Source organism: Leuresthes tenuis, unplaced genomic scaffold, assembly GCF_036924035.1.
Source record: "Leuresthes tenuis unplaced genomic scaffold, fLeuTen1.0.hap1 SCAF_4, whole genome shotgun sequence".
Lineage (NCBI taxonomy): Eukaryota > Metazoa > Chordata > Actinopteri > Atheriniformes > Atherinopsidae > Leuresthes > Leuresthes tenuis.
The window spans coordinates 6,488,819-6,509,651 of NW_027325358.1; the positions used below are offsets into that span (position 1 = coordinate 6,488,819).

The 20,833-nt window shown below is 40.0% G+C and overlaps 3 protein-coding genes across 6 annotated transcripts; 1 reads left to right on the forward strand and 2 right to left on the reverse strand.

Moving 5' to 3' along the window:
* Window positions 1-2,815: 2,815 nt before the first annotated feature.
* Window positions 2,816-9,581, reverse strand: r3hcc1l (R3H domain and coiled-coil containing 1-like). Its single transcript, XM_072384263.1, has 7 exons — window positions 9,481-9,581; window positions 8,682-9,147; window positions 7,577-7,770; window positions 6,857-6,927; window positions 6,461-6,556; window positions 5,988-6,128; window positions 2,816-3,861 (listed from the first exon to the last, which is right to left on the reverse strand). The coding sequence occupies exons 2-7, from the start codon at window positions 9,135-9,137 to the stop codon at window positions 3,809-3,811; spliced, it is 1,011 nt and encodes a 336-aa protein (XP_072240364.1). The 5' UTR covers window positions 9,138-9,147; window positions 9,481-9,581; the 3' UTR covers window positions 2,816-3,808.
* A 377-nt stretch (window positions 9,582-9,958) lies between these two features.
* Window positions 9,959-16,529, forward strand: crtac1a (cartilage acidic protein 1a). 3 transcript variants are annotated; one of them, XM_072384262.1, is made up of 15 exons: window positions 10,252-10,399; window positions 10,934-11,139; window positions 11,250-11,446; window positions 11,545-11,681; window positions 11,782-11,938; window positions 12,024-12,158; window positions 12,653-12,789; window positions 12,872-13,008; window positions 13,112-13,194; window positions 13,286-13,386; window positions 13,474-13,642; window positions 14,232-14,377; window positions 14,602-14,641; window positions 14,755-14,798; window positions 15,361-16,529. In XM_072384262.1, exons 2-14 carry the CDS (start codon window positions 10,943-10,945, stop codon window positions 14,760-14,762), a joined length of 1,644 nt encoding a protein of 547 aa, XP_072240363.1. In that variant the 5' UTR covers window positions 10,252-10,399; window positions 10,934-10,942; the 3' UTR covers window positions 14,763-14,798; window positions 15,361-16,529. The 3 variants fall into 3 exon arrangements, with proteins under 3 accessions (XP_072240362.1, XP_072240363.1, XP_072240361.1); XM_072384261.1 differs by lacking the exons at window positions 10,252-10,399; window positions 15,361-16,529 and adding an exon at window positions 9,959-10,017 and having other exon boundaries at window positions 14,755-14,952; XM_072384260.1 differs by lacking the exon at window positions 15,361-16,529 and having other exon boundaries at window positions 10,253-10,399; window positions 14,755-14,952.
* On the reverse strand, window positions 16,523-20,824 carry golga7ba (golgin A7 family, member Ba). Of its 2 annotated transcripts, XR_011915351.1 has the most exons (6): window positions 20,744-20,824; window positions 19,630-19,755; window positions 19,095-19,247; window positions 18,887-18,988; window positions 18,654-18,807; window positions 16,523-18,415 (listed from the first exon to the last, which is right to left on the reverse strand). XR_011915351.1 is itself a non-coding variant. In XM_072384264.1 (5 exons), exons 1-5 carry the CDS (start codon window positions 20,789-20,791, stop codon window positions 18,724-18,726), a joined length of 513 nt encoding a protein of 170 aa, XP_072240365.1. In that variant the 5' UTR covers window positions 20,792-20,824; the 3' UTR covers window positions 16,523-18,723. The 2 variants fall into 2 exon arrangements, 1 of the variants encoding a protein (XP_072240365.1); XM_072384264.1 differs by having other exon boundaries at window positions 16,523-18,807.
* Window positions 20,825-20,833: the final 9 nt, after the last annotated feature.

Sequence of the window (20,833 nt, forward strand, 5' to 3'; positions counted from 1 at the left end):
ATGGAACTTATTGTCTTTGTTCATTTGAAGTACTCCTGTTATCTATAAAGCTTTTCAGTATGCTTCTCCTGCTCATGGGAATAAATTGCAAAATCCTCAAAAGCTCCTAAGGAGCTGTTTTCACCGAACAAATTCAAACAAATTTAAACATATTAGTGTTATGGTGTCAGGAGGAAGGTTACAGACAATGCAGATTCAGGGATCAGCACTCCGGAGGCCAACGGATGATGGAGCTTAAGTCTTTATTTAACAATGACCAAAAGTGCGGCTGAGCTGGGAAACCATGAACTAAACTAGGAAAACAAAAGATTGAATAATAGAACAACCAGGCCAGGAGATAACCAGACCAGAGCGGGAAACAAAATCAAAACAAAGGAGCATATATACTGCGGGGAACTACATGTGACTGCAGCTGTGACAGACTGACAATGAACAAGATGAGTGAGGAGATGAGGACCAAACTGGGGAACTGAGGTCAACCTGGGGTAATGACAAGAAACAAGAATCTAAACACTGAGGATTGAAACTAAAACAGAACACAATGGATAAACTCAAACAAAATTCCAACCAAGAACAAAAAACAGAGAGTAAACGAAATCTCTGAAAATAAATAAACCAAGAACAAGAATAAGAACCCAAAGGACAGAAAATCAATGCACTAAAACTATGGACCATGACAGTTAAAAGCTGATATGTCTGGTTGTAAATGCTGTGATTGACCATTCTGCACCCATTAAGCCTGTGATGCCCGTGATTATATTTTCTTAGGTTTTGGTGTCTTAAGTTTTTGTTGTTTTAACTCATGTTGTTATATATTTCCCTTTTGATATTTACATATAAATGCTGGTTTCTCTTCAGTGGATGTGTACTGCTGTCTTTATTGCTGTGACCTGAGATGCTGCCTCTGCTGGAAAAGAAAGGACACTCTTGGAAAAGAGATTTAAATTCTTAACAGCTTGTATTTGCTGTTTAAATGAATGAATGAATAAATAAAGGCTGGCAAAGTCGAAACCTTGTAAAGGGAGGAGGCTGACGTAAGGTATGTTTTCTGACAGTGTTTGCTGCTAGGATACACACCATTCCCCACCATGTTTATTGGGGTTCTTTATTGTGTTGGGACATTAGATTATTGCTTCATTTGGACCATGCCCTACACTTCTTTTCCTCCATTACATTAAGTGTTTCTGCGCAGCGTGTCTATGCAATAGAGTTGACACTTTGAACCACCACTTGCTCAGTAGTGGTTTATGTTTGTGTTGTTAATCTAATGATTGTGTATGGGGCTCGCAGCAGGCTGCTCTGTGGTACATCAGCTCCTTGTGAAGCCACAGAAAAGCATGAGATTATGGGCAGGGCTCAGATCTCACACGATGATGGTAAAGCACAGCTACAGGCTCCGTATGCAGCTCAGCTGCAGGGCAACGACACACAGGGAGGTCGCCTCTGGAAATTTGTCTACATTTGCAGCAATTCCACACTGGAAGTTCATGAGGTAGTTATGAAAGAAGAGGCCACATGTGCAACAGAGGCCTAGCAGCTCTAGTAAAGTTTCACTTGCTTTATGATGACGCGTCAACACACTGTCTGGTGTTTACTCATCAGTTATAGAACATAATAAAGGTTTGAACTGATCGGTTATCTAAAAAATGCACAACTCATAAATATATAGCTGATCAAATCAGAGGTAGAATCATTCTGTTAGAGATGTTCCACACAAACATGACCAAATATGACTTTAAATGGATAAGATGCTGAAATTAATATCAAATGTATTATTTAATCATTTCCTAAACCTTCAGTTTTATTTAAACTTTGATGTCATTGCTGTAAGTTTCTTTTAGGCAAATTATAGCCAAACAAATGCTGCATCATCATTAAACACGAGAACAAAGAGTGAAACTTCTCAAAAACTGAAATCCTGTTTTTTTTATCTTGCAATTGTTTCCATGGGAACACACAAAAAAAATAAAAGCAGTTTCCTCAGCTTTCCTCAGTACTGTATGTTCTTCTTACGGCTAACAACTTAGATGAATCATTCAGAATGCTGAATCAACTGATCCCGCTGCACAAAAATATCTTTGGAAACAGGGAATCTCATAATGAACATCAATTCCTCAGCACTCATTTAAAACCACAGATTTTAAAAGAAGATGCAGTGAAGCCTCCTCTGTGGTTGCAGCACTTCAATTAGCTCTCTAAGAGCTACGTGGCACGACAACAGAGCGGCTATGTCGCTCCGGGCCAACGAACTGCGACAAAAGTAGCTTTCTCACACAAGTTTTGTACTGAGCTAATTTGATGTTTGACTGAATTCAACTCAGTCATTCTGGTTAAATAATTGACCCTAGGTACCATTATATTTTAAGCATTTAGGTTCAGAACTATCTGGTGTATTTTTGTTTCCATTTTCCTCGGCAGTCAGCTCCAAACAAGGCAAAATTTAAAAGCAAATTTGAGTTTGATATGAAGGTTAAGAACAAATAACACATTTGCAGCTCCTATTATAAGCCGGCTGGCTGAGTGTGGTGTGATTATTGGCTCAGGAGGTGAATGAGTCACGGTGCCACATGGTCTGTGGTCAGCTGGGTGAAGCCACAGAGGGGCGACTGCTTGCAGCTGCCAGAAAAGCCTCCTGAGACTGAGATATTAGTGTACATCTGAGTAAGCTCAAACAGGAAAGCTGAGCCAGAATCTGAGAAAGTTCAATCAGATTACACTGACTCTCTCTATTGAAAATAAAGGCTTTTCTTTAATCTACTTTGACAAAGTTGTGTCAGCAATTCTTCTCAGCAAAAAGTGAAAACATATCACCATAAACGTGTAATTGTGCCTTTATTTCAATCATTTATTACTAATAATAATACATCAGTGTAACAAACTAAAATGTATAGAACTGAAAAATGCTAACAGACAATTTCACAAAACAGAAGGGTTGAGTTATGCAGCCTCTTGAATATCCAATTTTTTTTCTACCACTATAATCCTTTAAAAAGTTCTATAAACCGACTGGTGCTTCGCGTGGAGTCTAATATTTGAGATATCATTTTAGATGACAGTTTCTGTCAACTGGTTGGAACAACAGTGATGAGCATCTCTATCAAAGCTAACAAATCTTTGTTCAATGTTTTGCCTCAGAATACATCCCAAACCTCCATGATAATGCATCATAAGCTTTTAGGTCTTTCCACTGGACATGAACAACAGCAGAGGCTCCGATTAAAAAATAATTCATAAACATTAGTTTAAACACTGCACATCACCTGACATAAAGCATTAAAAATTAAAAACTTTGCAGAGTTATTTTAAAGTGAAAACATGATTCATCCAGTCAACCAGATTTAAGTCACAACGATGCCTCCATACAGAATACAGTGAGGGTTTAAAAACATTCAAATGAATCAATTTAAAGCCAAACATGTGGCTCTCCGAATTACTACAGAAAACAATTCTTTCAGCAAATCATTTGAAAATCCTAAGCCTCGGTGGTTCCATACAGAGCATCCTTATGAAAGACAGCTGTGGTATAAGCTCTGGCCATGAGTCTGTCTCTGCTTGGACCGCACCGAGTACCGGTGGGGGGGGTGGTACTGAGATGCTGAGATCCAATCTAACGCCGCAGGCTTCTGGACAATGAGTGAGACTGACTGTAGCAAGAAGGTTTAAAAAAAATGGAGGGGATCCATTTATTTCACTGTGGTGGAAGGAGGGAGTGGTCAAAGCGGAGAAGTTGGGGAAGAAACAGAAATCTTGAGCTTCTGCTGCATCAAGTGGTCTCCAAAGAAAAAGAAAAAAAAAACTGTGCCTCCATTCACTTCCCCTCCCAAGCATCTTCCTTCTGCTTGGCTGCCAGACGTTTTTGTTCTAAAAGATAAATCACACAACGATAGTTCAACACATGAATGAGGGAAAGGACACAGAAGCAACCCAACAGCTACTCCTATTATTTTCAATTATAATCTCCAAAACTGGCGTTGGCTGGCCGCACACGCCACTCTGCATCCCCCTTTTTTTTTTTACACCCGTCCTATTTTCAAGCATCACCACTCCTGAAAAAAAAAAAACTATACCCACTCCATGCAAGCACATCCCGATCCCATCCAGTTGCAGCTCTTCTATGGTGCTTTAGGAGTTTTTTACTGAGTTTTCCGCTTTTAAGCAGCACTGTCATGTGTCAAACGTTGGCTTTTGTTTTTAATTTATAAGGAACTATTGAGGTAGAGACCTACAATCCCTCCATTAAATTCCATCAGAAACATATTCCTCCTGAGGTAAGAATCCAAGTTTAGGTGGTGTGTATCCAAACAGAAGCGTAAACTAATGTCTGAATGTGGCTAAAAACATTTATATGGTAGACATTTTATGATTTAATACAAATTATTTTAGTAGGCCTATTGTAAAAGTGTTTTATAGTTGAAGTTCATATTAAGTCCCACTCAATGGTACAACTATGCCACCCGTTGACGTCAACTGGTACCTCCACTTTTGTTAGTTAATATGTAGGAATATCCCAGGAAGTTTAGGCTCTGTGTGAGAAAATATTGGGCTTAAGGTAGCCTACCTACTCTCTGTCACTATGATCTGGACTTTAAAATAAAAGCCACTCATGCTGTGGCACTTAAAAACATATCTTACGACTTGCCACAGCAGTGCCCGCCGGTAACAGTTTTTAATGCAACACTCAAAAAAGTTAAACAAAACACTGGGGGATGAAGCTCAGGGTTTATCAAGCTGATGTGTGACGAAGGACATCTGAACAGCCGACTGTTACTTCAGCCTTCCACACCACATACATTTCACTGTGTGCTGTGCATGTGACAAATGAAAATCTGAATCAATCTGTGGTGTCATGTTTCCCCAAACTCAGTCAGTTTAACACATGAATCACAAAAACACTGTACCTAAAGGACTACAGATCAGGGAACTGTACGTATTTGAGAGGAAAACTGCCAGTCAAGTGTTGTCTATCAGTTTGGAATGTGGTAGTGTGAGCTGTACTGTATGCTCTCTCATATGGTAAAGCATAATTCAAGGGTTATTATGTGGAATTAGTTTAAAAATACAGTTTCATAGCTTCATAGAAACTGTATATCAATCTCAAAAGTGGCACACCCCGTGGAAGACAAAGGTGAAGAGTAGTCGAGCTTACTCCAGCCCCCTTAAACTGTTTGCCATGAACAGAGGGGATTTAAAAAAGAAGCTTTTAGAATTTAGATCAAGGCATGTTACAGACATTTCATAAAGATCTTAGGAAAATGTGTAAACTTGAGTCACGTCTCCTTTTCGTGTTTATGTGGCTGCTTGAAAATAAGCAGCAGACTGAAGAGCCAGTGGCAAAATAAATCTTAGCGTGTGGCATCTCTTCCAAGAACACAATGTTTAGCACATGATGCACTTCTGTGCTTACATTTACTGAGTGTGCAGGGATCTTACGTAAAAAGCACAGCAGCATGTCTATGCTAAGAACAAAGGAGCTGTTTTTAGTCTGTCAAAGCTCTGACTTCCTGGACTGACTGTTCAGTGGACAGCAGTTGTGGTTTTCTGGGCCTATATACTTATGTTCCCTCTGAGAAGGGAAATGGCTATACTGATTATAGACCTGCTATGATGTGCTCAGCAATGGATGGACTTCTCTTGGCATCAGTTTGCAACTTTCCATTTCCTTCTGTAAAGAAATGCAAACAGCTCCCACTTGTGGTGAAACTCTTGTGACATGAACACTAGGACTGTCAGATACGGGCTGTTATGCATTTCATTCCTTTTTTATTTCAGGGCTGATTTCAAGTTGACTGGGCACCTTGCGTGATACTCATTTATGATTCAGCAGTAGCCCACCTAAAATAAGGACCTGTTATTGCTGTCATTATCACTGCACAAGTGGAGCACAACTAGGAATCAAAGAAGAAAGAGAAGACCCTAAGAAGGAGAAACATTTGGTTCTGCTGACTACACGGCATTATCATCAGCTGAGCATAATGTGTATAGTGTACCTTTTGCCTCCTGGAGTTTCTTCTTCTCTGCCTCACGTTGCTCTTTCGATAAGTTGCTTCTAACACCAAGGGCACCAATCACGAGCTGCCGAGCCAGTGCTGCACTTGTCTGAGGTCTCTCTTTAGCAGGCAGGAGGTAGTCTGTGGGTCATGGAAGAAAAAATAAAACGGGGACCCACTTTATATTAGTATTTACATGTGAAAGATAAAGGACTGTGACAGCACACTGGATAATGATATTTATCCTATAAGAGTAAAAGAAAAGAGGCAGCATTGAGCAGAGATGGGTGAAGTGTACAGGATCTACAGAAAAACAAAGAAATGTGTTGACTTCACTGTGAGTGAAGGGAACTGATAAAAAAAAAAAAGCATTTGTGAAATGACTTTTGAAAGCATCCTCTTTTTTCCCCCACTGTACAACAGAAAAAAAGTTATTAAATAAATTCTTAAAAGACCGGTGGGTACACCAGTACCTGAGCAGCTACGGGCTTGGGCCTTTGTGGCAGGGGAAGACTTGGAGAGTGGTCTTAACTTCATGAGTGGATGTTTGGATCTTAGAGCTTCACGAGCTAAAAATGGAAGAGAACGGGTTGTTTAGTGTCTGATCACAACTGTAAAGCACACATTTGTAAGACAAGATTAAGAACATGTTCAAATTTGTTTACTCAGTCTACAGATGATAGTTTTGAACAACAAAAAAGTTTAGGAGCAAAAGAAATGTCATTTATCAGTGTTATATCTACTGATTCTCTTTACTAAAACCATTCTTTAGTATTGTGGCAAAATTATTCATCAATCAAATTACATTTCTGGCTAATTTAACATTACATCATGTAATTATATCAAATCATTTGCAAAGTTTCACTAACCTGCTATGGGGCTTGAGAAGAGGCCAAGGGCATGTGTGTCATCAATCCACTTAATGTCAAAGCCTCTTTGTCTGAAAACAGTCAGATCAGGTTAGTACAGATTATTTCACAACTGACACCTTTTGGGTTAAAAAATGCGCTATCAGAGATCTCAACTCTTCATCCTGTAGTTAACCTTCTACAGCCTTAAAATTGATCATTAAAATTTGGAAAATTTACTCTTACATCGGTCTGGGTGCAAATTTACTCTTTTTTTCTAATCCAGTGAGATATGGCTCTTATAAGTTTGGCAGTGTTGCTGTGAATCAGATCAAGGTTTTGAGATGTTATTGTGTGAGAACAAAAACAAAAGAGTGTACTGCAGGAATGAAATGACTGCAGGAGTTGTCCTGGATTCTCACTTAGATGAAGTGTTAGTGCTTGCTGGCAGGTGCTCCTGATCATTGAAACTGTAGAAACAATGAGCCAAACAATGATTCATAAAATGTGACTGGCTGGGGCCTGCACAGCTACCTGAAAAGTTTAACTTTTCTCAGTGAGATAATCAGACTTTCCTCAGTCATTCAAACTGAATGAGAAGCAAGATAGCTGAAGCTGAAATGAGTTTATGTGAATCGTGCCTAACCACTACTAAATTATTCACAAACAATCATAACTTGATTTCAACAGCTATAGGTGTCTCTGCTACACTTGGTAGACATTAGATTGACCTATACATACTGGTAACACTGAAATAACTTGAGAAGGTCATCAATCTTGAACTCCGGAGGAAAGTCGTAGATCTCTACAATATGAGAAAGTTCATCCTCTCTGAGGTCAATGTCCTCATCATCTTCCTCGTCTCTGTCCATGTTGTAGTAATCGAACCTAGGTGCCTGGATCGACCCCTTCTTCCTACCCTCCTTCAAAGCCAGCTGGAGAGGTGCAGCAGTAGGAGATGAGAGCCAGAGAATGACAACAGAGGGAAGAGAATGAGAAATTTTAAACTTGAATTAAAATTTTGCATTGCCTTTGTCTCGAGTTGTTTCCACCTGTTTCTAGCATTCAAACATTTCTGGATGTGTACTGGATCCAGGGAGAGGAGCTGCCGTTGGCTGCCCCGACACTGTCATAAACTTCTTTAACAAACACACAATCATCTGAGAACATCCTTACCTTGGTGCTGAAGTTAGTTTCACTCATATCTAACAGAATTTGCACCTACTGTCATGCTGTGTTAGACACAAGTGGCTGCTAAATTATTCTGGGATAGCAGTTGGAACTGGTATATGAGGTCAAAACACTGATTATACTAAAAAAAAAAATTAAATATGATAAGAAGTCACCCATCTTGACACTTGGTTAGACAAGTGGTTAGACAAGCCCAGTGTTTTTACAAAGGAAAATCAGAATGCAACAAATCTTTAGATGCATAATTGAGCCCAATGAATTACAATTAATTTAATTACAATTAAATTTAATTCATTTAAAAATAAATTGTTGTAATCTAAGATATGACTGCTTTGGGACTTGCGGGACTCCAGGCTTCCCTTTTGTTTGCCAAAGAGTTATTAATCCCTGGGAAAATTGTAAAAGTTTCTAGATTTTTGGCAGTGGAAACAGTTTCCTTCCTTGTCATCTTACTCAGGAGGTCGTCACTTCCCTTCAAAGCATAATGAACACTGCTTAATGCTCCCTAGTTGTGCACCCCCCCTTTGTGATGACGTTGAACAGTTACCCATCTATACACTGCATTTCTAGCTAAGCATGTAAATATATTGGAAACTAAGTATATACAAATCTCAAAGCTGGTTGAATGACACCCGAATCCACACTGAGTTCTGACCTCTTCAAGCAGATGTGGATCCAAACAGTCTCCATCATCATTGAACAAGGTGTCCCAACTCTCCTCCTCATCTTGTTTCAACTGTGAAGAATCCTCTTCTTCTGACTTGTTTAAGCCAGACTGCCCATTAACCTCTACATCCTGTAACTGCTCGTCCTTCACATGAGATTGGACGTCATTGTTCTGAGCACCATCTTCATCTCCTCCTCCAACAGACGCTGCCTTCTCTGCTCCACCAGCTTTGTCCTTCCTGTTTTTAGCGTTCTTTCGTGCCTTGTCAGTGTACCGAGGTCTGGGTCTTGGCTTAACGTCTCCTTGAGCTTGGGGTTTGTCTTTAGAGGTTTGAAGTCGTTGTTTGGGGACGTACAGAGCCTGATTTGGCCTCTTTAATTGAGAGGGGGGTGTTGGTGTTGGCTGGGCCGTTGCACAGTCTTCCTTTAGCTGTTCTTCTTCCATGGCAAAATAACTTGATACAACGAGAAGCATTAATTAACACTCCCTGTATATTAATGATTTAAAAAAATAATATTACCGGAACTAAATAAATAATTAAGAACATTTAATAACTGAAATGTAATTATGAACAAGAAAACGTATCCAGTAGTACATACACACAATTTAACAGAATGTATTAGCTACAGCTAGCTTACTTGTTTCGCTAACTAAATTTGCTCTCATTTAGCCAGTAATAATTGTTTATGCATAACACAATACAAAATAAATCAAATTAAACGTATTTGCGTTAATGTACTTCCATTCAAACTACGTCAACCTTTGTTAAATTGTTCTTTCAGCTTACCCGTGTTCAGTTTGTTTAACAACAGCTTTTTGTCGCGCAACTGACGTAAGTGAACATCAGCGCACAGCATTGTGGGAGATAGCGTTCTTTCACGGTGTAGGTACCAGATGTGCTCGGGTTACCAGATCTGCTCGGGGCCCTGCGTCTGTTTGGGTTTACGTTTACCCCACTATTTACATTTTATGAATGAAGTATTTTTTGCCAATATGAGGTTATTTAATTAGAAACTCCAACTTTATTACAAACTACATTGCGTCCCATTTCATAAGAATCATATGTGCTCGGGGTGAAGTCCCTTTCGAAAGATAATGCTGGATTTCTTTGTAAAAGCTGTCCATGTTTCCAACGAAGAGCCTCGAAAACGACTTCAATAGGTTGGTTTTTTTACATCTTCAGTAAGTTGTCCGGACCAATCACATTCCCTTACGTCATCGTGCCAACGTCCAGCCAATAGGCGCAGGGCCCCGAGCAGATCTGGTAACCCGAGCACATCTGGTACCTACAACGGCAGTAAAGCTGAATCCTTCTAAACGTGGAGTAAGTTTGTGTCTTCACTTTTTTCTTTTTTTCAACAAATGTTTGATAGCTTTCCAAGTCTCTAACATTGTGACATAATAACACGGCAGATGTCATTAATTCTCTGACGACGGTATTTGTTTATACAGCAATCACATGGTCGGTCACGGTCTCAGAGATACACCCACATAAATACAGGTTACCCATTGGCCAACATTCTAATTATTCGGCTAGTTTCTTGCTGATTGGCCAGAATCCTCCACATTACACAAGCAGTTTCATAATGTTTTATCAAACGAGTTGTGTAAGGTGGAAACCCTTTGCCAGATTATTTAAAGCATCACCGTGAAGACTGACTTCACTCGGGGAAATCTGATCGGTTGCATCTTTATTCACTGACACGGTAAGAGGGTACAATCATCGTGATGGAGTAAAGATTTTGCGTGCGACTCTGCACAGAGGACACATACGGTAAAGCTGGATGTTGTGCAAACTACGAAGATCAAGTTATAGATCATTTCTTGCATCACCAGTATTTATTTATAGACAGTAACGTAGAAAATGCTATTTAAAAACGACGCTGTGTGCTCATACTGCAGCTGCAAAAATGTTGATTTTTGGTGTCATTAAATATGTAGAAACTTGAGAGGATTGCTTTCTTACAATTGGAAAATGATGACATTTATTGATAGACTGATAACAAAAATAGCTGCAAGCCTAAAATGACAATGTGGGGCTTATCCTTTGATTTTTGTTTGAATCTTTTAACTTTATTTCCTCTCCATCTTATAACCTCACATGTCTCACAGTTTCACAAACTGTGTAAATTGTGATTTAATCATTTACAAAGTATCAGACCTGTTTGGCACAAGAGAAGCTGCATATCGAGCTGAGTTGCATTAAGTTCTTAATTAAGTTTTGTTCTGTGTCTAATCAGGTTGCAATCATGTGGGGCTCGGGTTTGCTGCTCCTCCTGGTCACACTCTGGTATCAGTCTGATGCCCAGAACTCTGAGCCCATGCTCAAGGACGTCACACAGTCTATGCTTCCACCTGATAGTGTGAACAATCCCACCCAACTCAACTATGGCATGGCTGTGACAGATGTTGATGGTGATGGTGACTTGGAAGTGGTGGTGGCAGGGTGAGTGCTAAAATCTTTAAATGATGACTAATGTGATTTTTATTTTTGAATTCAATTATTTAACACAAAACCATGTCGGTCAAACAAACATATGTGATGTTTGCTCTCAGATACAATGGGCCCAACCTGGTGCTGAAGTACGACCGCACCCTGAACAAGCTGGTAAACATTGCTATTGATGACCGCAACTCCCCATACTATGCACTGAGGGACCGAGGAGGAAATGCTATTGGAGTTACTGCCTGTGATGTGGATGGAGATGGACGCGAGGAGATCTATTTCCTCAATACAAACAATGCCTACTCTGGTAAATATAGCATTCTCAGTAACAAAATTGACAATTTCCTGCAAATAATTTTAGATGACTGAATGATTTCTCTTCATAAAATATTACTTTTTGTGCAGGGCGGGCAACCTACTCAGACAAGCTATTTAAGTTTCGTAATGGTCGTTATGAGGATCTGCTCAGTGATGAACTCAATATACGTCGTGGTGTTGCTAATCACATGGCAGGACGTTCAGTTGCATGTATCGACAGAAAGGTCAGTAAACCCACCTTGTTCATCATTTGATTCTACACATCCCACCCTCTGTATTTTAGAAATTAATTTTCCCTCTATTAAACCTATTGCTGTTCTGCAGGGAACAGGTCGTTATGCCATCTACGTGGCTAACTACGCCCAAGGCAGGGTCGGCCCCCACGTTCTCCTCGAAATGGACGAGACCGCTAGTGACTTGTCCAAGGGAGTCATTGCTCTGTCTAACGTCGCTGCTGAGGCTGGCGTCAACAAGCTCACAGGTTAGAAGTCACGCAGAACTGAAATGTGCCATGTTGTGAAGTAATTAAAAGCAACTGAAGCCTTTACGGTTGTCATGCTTTTCAGGTGGTCGCGGTGTGGTTGTCGGACCAATCCTGAACCAAGCGAAGTCTGACGTGTTCTGCGACAATGAGAATGGACCCAACTTCCTGTTTAAGAATAAAGGAGATGGGACTTTTGTGGACATGGCACGACAGGCAGGTGGGAAAAAAACAGGAGAAGACAAAATCATAAGTGATTGGAGTAGAGTTAACTGTGTCTCTATATTTTGTAGTAATTTGATGTCTTTTAAGGTCCTAGTTTTAAGTGTCTTTAACAGTCATCTTAAAGTAACACTAAAGACTTTTTTGGCTCTCCCTACAGTTGTGAAATGTAACACCACTGTTGTAAAAATAAATATCAATCTATTTATCTGTTTGCATCATATTATAAAATGCGACCATTTAAGCACATTGGACTGACTTGCAGGTTAAAACCACTCTTGTGTCTGCTTGCTCATGCATCCTGTTTGCTTAACTTATTACAAAGTTGCCACTGGTTATATGACAACCTCACAATGTCTACAAGAAGTCACAAGTTTTAATTTATACATTACAGGCTTGAGTAAGAATGTTTCTGGATAAATAGTATGAAAGCATTAGTCTTTCATTGCTGAATTTTATTAAAAAGAGTTATGTTTTGTTATGCCCACAAAGGTGTGGATGACCAGTACCAGCATGGCAGAGGAGTGGCACTAGCTGACTTCAATGGTGATGGAAAGACAGACATCGTCTATGGCAACTGGAACGGCCCACACAGACTTTACCTGCAGACCAGCGACTCTAAATTTCGGGTAAGAAAAGAGAAGAAATTGGTGTGATTAAAGTTTTTTTTTTATAAAGCATGGCTTGAAAGTTGAATTTTGTCTTGTGCAGAATATTGCTACTGGGGGATTTGCTGCACCCTCACCTATCCGCACTGTCATCGCTGCTGACTTTGATAATGACAAAGAGTTGGAGGTGTTCTTTAACAATATTGCTTATAGAGGAAACGCCCCTAACAGGCTGTTTAGGTAATCTTTCAATTATTATTTGAATACACACCCTGACAAATGGCTGTAAACTGAATAGATTTTGACATTATCAGAATTTTTGAGAAGCTTGTTTTGTTTGCAGGGTTTCAAGGAGGACTAACGCAGATCCTCTGATCCAGGAACTTAATGTGGGAGATGCTGCTGAGCCCGAAGGGAGAGGAACAGGTAGGCTGTCAGCTTCTTGATGAGGTGGCTGTAACATAAAAACTTGTTGTTTCAGTTGTTGGAGTTAAAGCACTGTGTGTGTTTTGGACAGGTGGCACTGTGACAGATTTGGATGGAGACGGAAAGCTGGACCTGCTGCTGGCACATGGCGAGAGCGCCCAGCAGCCAATCTCTGTCTTCAAGGTCACACAGGTGTGTGTGTGCTTGTGCATATGTGTGTTTGTTCATAATAACTTGGCTCTCATTACTCACAAACTAACTTATCATCCTTGTTGACAGGGCTTGTCCAACACCTGGCTGCGAGTCATTCCTCGTACCCGGTTGGGAGCCTTTGCTCGTGGTGCCAAGGTAACGGCCTTCACCGCTCAGAGCGGTGCTCTCACTCGCATCATTGATGGAGGCTCTGGGTACCTGTGTGAGATGGAACCCGTTGCCCACTTTGGTTTAGGTACGTTCCTTTACGTGTTAAAGATGCTGAGGAGAAACAATAGTTCATTGCCACAGTTGTCATGTCAGCATATTAGAGGTCCAGTGTCTAGAATGTAGCAGCGTTGTTATTGTAGAATTTTCAGAAACCGAGTCTCCTAACTACTGTTTCTGTGGCTCATAGCTTGTAAATTTCGAGAAACTTTGCAGTTAGTCAGAAAATAGAGCCAACGTTATAACTTTGCATCAACTGTGTCTTTATCCACTATAATATGTAAATAAATGCCAATATATCACAGTCAACTTCACAATCATGCAAATTACCATGATTAAAAATTCCTATATCTTCACATTGCCAATATAAATAGCTTGTTCGATGATAATAAAAAAAAACACACAAAAAATTGTTAAAGTTATTTTGAGTTTCTGCTAATAGAAGAATAACCCAAATGTGGTGACTGCCACCATGCAGTTCGGTTAACTTAGAACATTTGAATCGGTGGGAAACAGCCGGCCTGACTTTGTGCAAATGCAATCAACTTGTATTTAACTTAGAATTAGCTTTTAAAAGTTATATTTTCTACCTCTCTTTTTTCACCCATGATTCCCAGGATCGGACGAGGTAAAGGTACTGGAGGTCTCCTGGTCAGATGGCACTACCTTCAGCCGAACTCTTGTGACTGGTGAAATGAATTCCGTGGTGGAAATAGCCTATCCTAAAGAAGGGGTAGTTTCTGTGCTTGCCAATGACACGCAGGTACACAGCACGGACTCACAGCATGAATTATGAGCATCTGAATTATTTCCATCAATGTCTGTAAGTGACGTCAATTGCCATAGCAATCTGTATCCCTCTTCGTCTATTACACTGTTATCACACTTAATTTAGAAACTGTTTTACAACAAAATATAAGAAAAAAAACTGCAATTTTCTCCATATATTTGACTTGAATTAGCTTATTTGTTGTTGTTTTTTTTCAGTGTGGAAGTGGCTTCACTGTCAAGGAAGGTCGCTGTGCAGGTGAGTTTTTTAAAATAAAAAGCCTATTTATTATTTAAGATCTATAATGAATTAGTCTTATTTTAATTAATTTTCATGATTCTGATTTTTACTTTAGTTTTATGTTTCAACAGGTATTTGAGGAAGGTCGCATGAAAAGCCATAAAGACTTGCTGTGGTATGAAATACTGCTACAGAGAACAAGGCTTTCGATTCTTTTCTTTTCATTTGTGTTTTGGAAGAGGGGCCTTCTTGTTTCTTTTACTCTATGAGTAGTTTATTTTCACTAACTTTTCATTTTCACTATCTTAAATAAACTTGTTGAATATCAATACGCTGGCTGAGTCAGATTATCATTTCATGGATACACATAGGTTGTATCTGTGTTCTGCACTGTGAGCTTCTGGTTTTTTCTGTCTTACTACCTCGTCATTTCCAATTATATAGACCCGACAACAGCAGAAAAAGTTATGGAATGTGTACTGAGTTTGCTCCTAGACCTGCTGAAACAACACTTATTAGAATTTGACTGATGTAGAATCACAGTTTTGTGCAAAAGACACATATTGAGCTATTCCCCTGAGCACGCACCTTCTGCAGTTCTTCGTCTTCACTCCACGTGGATGATCTTGGTTTCAGTGTGGACCACTCACAATGTCTAGGTATAATCTGATATTAGTCTGTCACCGATTCATCCAGCATTTCTGTTGTTCTCTTGTTCTCCCCCTCCATCCATGCAGCGTCGGCTCCATTTTACTATGGTGTTCGTTCTTCAGTCTCAACGGTTGAAGCTTCCTGTTTTAACACATTTTCACTGCTGTGTGTCACAGTGATGTTTGCACTGACTAATCAGAGGTGAGAGTTGCCTTCAGGGTAATAATGACAGTTTGTCATCCAACATCACAAGCTTAGAACAAACATCAGCCTAAAGGATCAACGGTCAGACATATTTCGCATCCTTCTATGTGTATGTTTACTATTTAATGGGCTGAAGTTGTTTCTGTGGTGGCAAATTGACATCGGTATGATGTGGTTTACCAAAGATGTTTTTATAGCCACTCGTGTAAGCATGAATGCAAATATAGGGGACTTTGCATCAACACGGTCTGTTACATCGTACTAATATTGCATGCAGTGAGTGTAAATTCTGTCCCGAAGGCTTTCAGCATTGCAAAAACTTAAATTTGTCACTGATAGAAAAAAAAATGTAATTACAAGGGATATACTGATTGTGAAATTGTGGGCAGATTTTGATTCTGAGATTCTGAGCTTTTTTCCCCTCCTTTGATATCAGTGAAACAAAAAAACAATATTCCAGCTCTTCATCACACCATCTTTGAAAGAGCGCAATTTTTAATGCACATGTATTAGCCAACCTTTATTATAAGTTGTAATGTAGTGCCTACATTTTACTTGAGCATGTCTTACAGACTATAATTGCTTATCTTCCTCAGAAACAGATGAATACATGGCCAACATTTTTTCTTAAATAGAAAAAGGGGGGAAAGGGAATGAAATACATGCAAACAACCCTCCCTTCTCATGCTAGTGTCCTGCCAGAGCCTGCTGTGGAATTAGACTGACACCTTATGGATATGTGCTGAATCTGCAACTGCGGGCAAATCCTGTCAGTTTCAGGGAAAAGCGAATGTGACATCAAATAAACATATGCGACTGCCATCAGTTTGATTTGACCCTGTTTGTTGATGGGTTAATTGCAGTCAACAAGCTGAATATGGGCCAGTACCGATGTCAGGCCGATATATCTGTGCATCCCTAGTAATTACTGACAGTTTTCACCACATGTTCTATTAAACCATGAATGTATTTCAGTGAACTCGCATGCTCAAAACCAGAAAGCTGGAATGATGCAAATACATGTTATCAGTGAATCATGATTTATTTCTTTCACATTTGTTTTTCCTTCTATGATAACAAAGTGTCTGCTACACATATAAATATCCTTGTTCCAATTTCTCGTGGTAAATGTCTCATGGTTTTATGAAAATGTGCCTATTTATAGTGAATGAAAGGACAAATAAAATGTGTGCATGTTGTCTTGTTGCAAATAGTGAAATGCACTTCTACCGAAATGATAAATGAAGTAGTAACCAATGCATTTCATTTTGTTACACTGTAGCTGCAATTTCAGCTTAATTTGCCAGGTACATGCTTAACATGGAAACATCATGCTAAGGCCTTGTTATTCCCAAACACCAACATTTAAATGAGCCACATTTTTAACATCACAGACTGTAAAAGCAATCCAAAGGGAACCATTGCAAACAAATCATTACTATCAACTTAGAATTAACTTTAGCATAAACCCCACCAGAAAGAGTCGGCTCTACAGCAAGAAAAAACTTTCAGATTACAAACAAAGTTTGTTTTAATCACAAACTTCTTTTACTTGCATACTTTTTAAAAAATGTTTTTATTGTGGACCCGTTTCTTTTTGATTGCAGATTAGCGGTGCTAAAATAACGCCATGACTCAGCCACTGCACAACAGTACTGTCAGTAATTTGTTGTCATCTTTCTGGCCAACTGACAAATGTAACCTAAAATCATTTACTCCCCTGTTGGCTGGACCTAATCCACTAAATGGAAAAATAAGAGCTAAACTGAAAGGCAGTGTAGATTATTCAACTGTTACGTTACATGCACTCATTTAAATGAAAATGACAGCCATGACAGCTATAACATTGGCTGCATTCCATTTAGCAGCAGTGTTTGTTACGGTGCAGGTAGAGTAACTGTCATGGCTTCCTTACATATTTAAATACCACCAAGGTCATTGTCGTCATTACTAAAGGTCTGATTAAACTGTAGCGTTAGACTTGATTGCTCGCATCAAGTAAAATTATCTAGACAAAGAAGGTTAAACCCAGCATATTTAAGGGTTTAAAAAAGGAGGTTTCTGGTTTCATCCAACTAGCCAGAATGAAGTGCATTGGTCCTGCTGTGACGAGACTAATGGAATACCAGTTCAATCAATTAACAGAACAATAACTAATGATAGCTGTGATGAAACTGTTTATTTGACACCAGCTGTACAGTATATACCTCATTGCCACGTGTATCAAACAAGCAGTATGAAAATTTGTTCTTGCACAAAATGTCACCTAAATAAGTCACATTCACATCTGCGAGCCAGTTTTTGGCAGTTACTATTCTTTGGAAGTTTGTCCATGAATCAAGGAAGGGTTGGTATGCTTTAAAATACTACAGTCAGAATTCAGGAAGACTTTTGACCCGTCCTTTCTCTACTTACTGCTGCATGTGATGCACAGCGAGTCTTTGCATAATCAAAATTTAGGAAGCATTGGTCTCACACTGTAAAACCAAGAGGTTGGGATTTAGGATTTAGAAGGTGTCTGCTTACCTAACAAATCAAATTGAGGCTTCGTGTGAGAAATATGAGAGATCTGCTACATTATAAACTTAAATGGGTCAAATAACATTCATCTGCAACCAACAGTGTGAGTTACAGCAGAGGTGAAAGAGGAAGAGGTGCTTAATACTGTCTATTTCAGGTTATGGCAGGTGAACATCTGTGTGACCTTACTCATGTATATCATTCTCTAAAATCTGAACATTCACACTAAGCAACAGATAACAATAATATGCCAGTGTCTAATTTGCAGTGTCAATGGGTAGGAGTTTGTTTATGTATCCAGGTTGGTCAGGGTTCTGCTGTAATCTGTACCACGTGGTGCAGCTGTGTTGGTTGAGGTATGAGGTTTGGTGAAGGCTGTGGTTTTCACTTTTGTTCCAGCACCTTCCTCTTCCCCATCTTTTAACATTAAAAAGAACAAAAAGGAAAGAAAAAGGTATGATCACACCAAGTATATCTAGCTGCATTTAGAAATGTCTCCTGTACATTGATGGCTTACACATGTCTGTGCAACAAACTATTAAAGTGCATGTTTTAAGCATCTAATGTAAACAAGCTTGTGATGACAGGTCAGGAGCAAAATAATCTTAAAAAGCTGGTGGGTCCTGTGAGTGAACATAGCTGCAGGGTGTATAACCTTTTGAAAAATGAGAGTTATCATTGTCCCAAGTTCTTCTTCATGGGGACTTTATTTAGGAAGTATCCAGTCATCGAGCAGTGCTGCCGGAAACAGAGCTGCTGCCTGAGCTGGACCCACTGGAACCCCGGTCTTCATAAATAGATATCTCGATCTGGTGAATGTAGTTCAGGACCAATAATGCAAATTGCACAGAAAACAAAACTGCAGATGCCATAAATGAGTAAGGATACAACACGCATTCCCCTTTCTATGGGGTCCGTGATGAGCAGACCTCTTGGAGCATAGATCTTCTCATTCTGCACTTGAATGTACTTGGCAATCTTCTTCAACACCTGACACACAGAGAAGACAAATAAAATGTTAAAATAATGGAATTCAAGTCGAGCCAAACTTTTCTGGATCTTCAAACTACATTAAGTCCAAGACGAGCAGTCTGACCTTCTCATAACGTGTCTCCATGCAGAGGAAGATAAGATACGCTGTGGCACAGGCCAGACAGCCCTCCAGGTAGGACTGTCCTCCGATCTTTTCTGCCTCTGTGTAGTAGTTATTCAGCGTCTTCACAGTGTCCTCAAACAGTGTCCGCTCAATCTGGAGACATAAAAAGACAAACGATCATAAACAGAGAGATATAAAACAACGGGGGAGCGGGACATGCTGGGGAGAGGTGCATGCCATAGAGTGTTATTTTGGCTGCAAGTTCACTAATGTTTCTATACGGTTTGATCAATTACAGTAAAAGACAATGAATGTGACGCAGAGTCATTTTGAGACACATATGAGCAACATTACAAAAAAGGGAAATCTGTTATCCAAAGGATGTTTATGCCACTTTTGATAGTGTCTAACTTTGATTTCCATAGGTGGCAGTGAGGAAAATATTACTTTCCAATATGTGGATGCTCTTCTACCAGAGAAAATAGATACTAAGAGGAGGTAGCATGGGTGAAAAAAAACACAGGGCGTTCCTCACCCTGCTCTCCAGCTCGGAGGGAAACTTTGTCTGAAACTTGCATGCAGTTCCTTCGCTGTAGTCTCTCTGGATGAATACTTTGTTGGCCAGAGATGCACTGTGCCTCAACTCCTGCAGGTTATGAAACTGAGGAGGACAAATCAAACACAAGCAAATGACACGACAAGAGTAAATACAGTATCTGTGTAATAAGCCCTCAGAGAGAGACCTCTGTCGCTCGATGCACATCTCTGAGCTCCTGTTCACTTGTAATGTGTACAAACTAAAGCTGATTTGGAGGTGTAGGATGATCGAGTGGGAGCAGACAGAATGTGATCAATCACTTTGTGGCTACAATTGTTCCTGTCTTGCTGACTGTTGGAGCAGAGCCCAGTAGTGGACATAGTATCTTATGCAAACACACACATAGATCATTTCCCTTCCTTCTCTCTGGTCTTAGAGGGAAGAATTACCTGCATTTCACTACAGCTCACAACAGATCAATGAGGGGAAACAAGATGAGGCAGACTGATGGAGGTCATCCAAACATTACAGATTACTAACAAATATGTTACTGTTCTTGATTATATCAGGGGTTGTGTTGGCTGAATCAGATTAGTGCATTAAAAATTAATTTAGCATCCATGAAGGCAAAAGAGGCCGGCGGCGTGGCTTCTGTCCATGGTGCTGAAAGCTTTTCCTGCGTGTTTCTGTGTGCAGACGGTGGTCAAACGGTGGCCCGTCAACGGATTAACGATCAACAGACAAAAACAGATCTGCTTTCACCAAAACAGCTTAACATCGCGGGGGTGGGGGGGCTGCGCGTCGATTTGCTGTTTCTTGATTCTTTTCTGCCTTCATGTCGCGCTACAGACTTTTAAAATCCAAAATATACTGTTTTTCTCATTTAAAAAAGAAAGAGTGAGAAAACTACTAGCCCTGAAAATGTAGGACACGGTCAAACCACATTCACGGGGGGAGGAACTGAATGGTGACACAGGCTCGATGCCCTCACTGACCGTGTTAACTGCACCCGCGCCGGTTTTTCTTTTTCTCTTTTAATGATAATGGCACTGTTCGGGCTGTGCACCGAAACATGGGCGAGGAATAAAACACGCAGTAATGTTGGTCTTACCTCTGTCGCCATGTTGCCATCCGTGGCCGTGGGGGAGAGTCCCTTCATGCACTGAAATCGCTTTAGTGGGACAAGGAGGAGGGGGAGGGC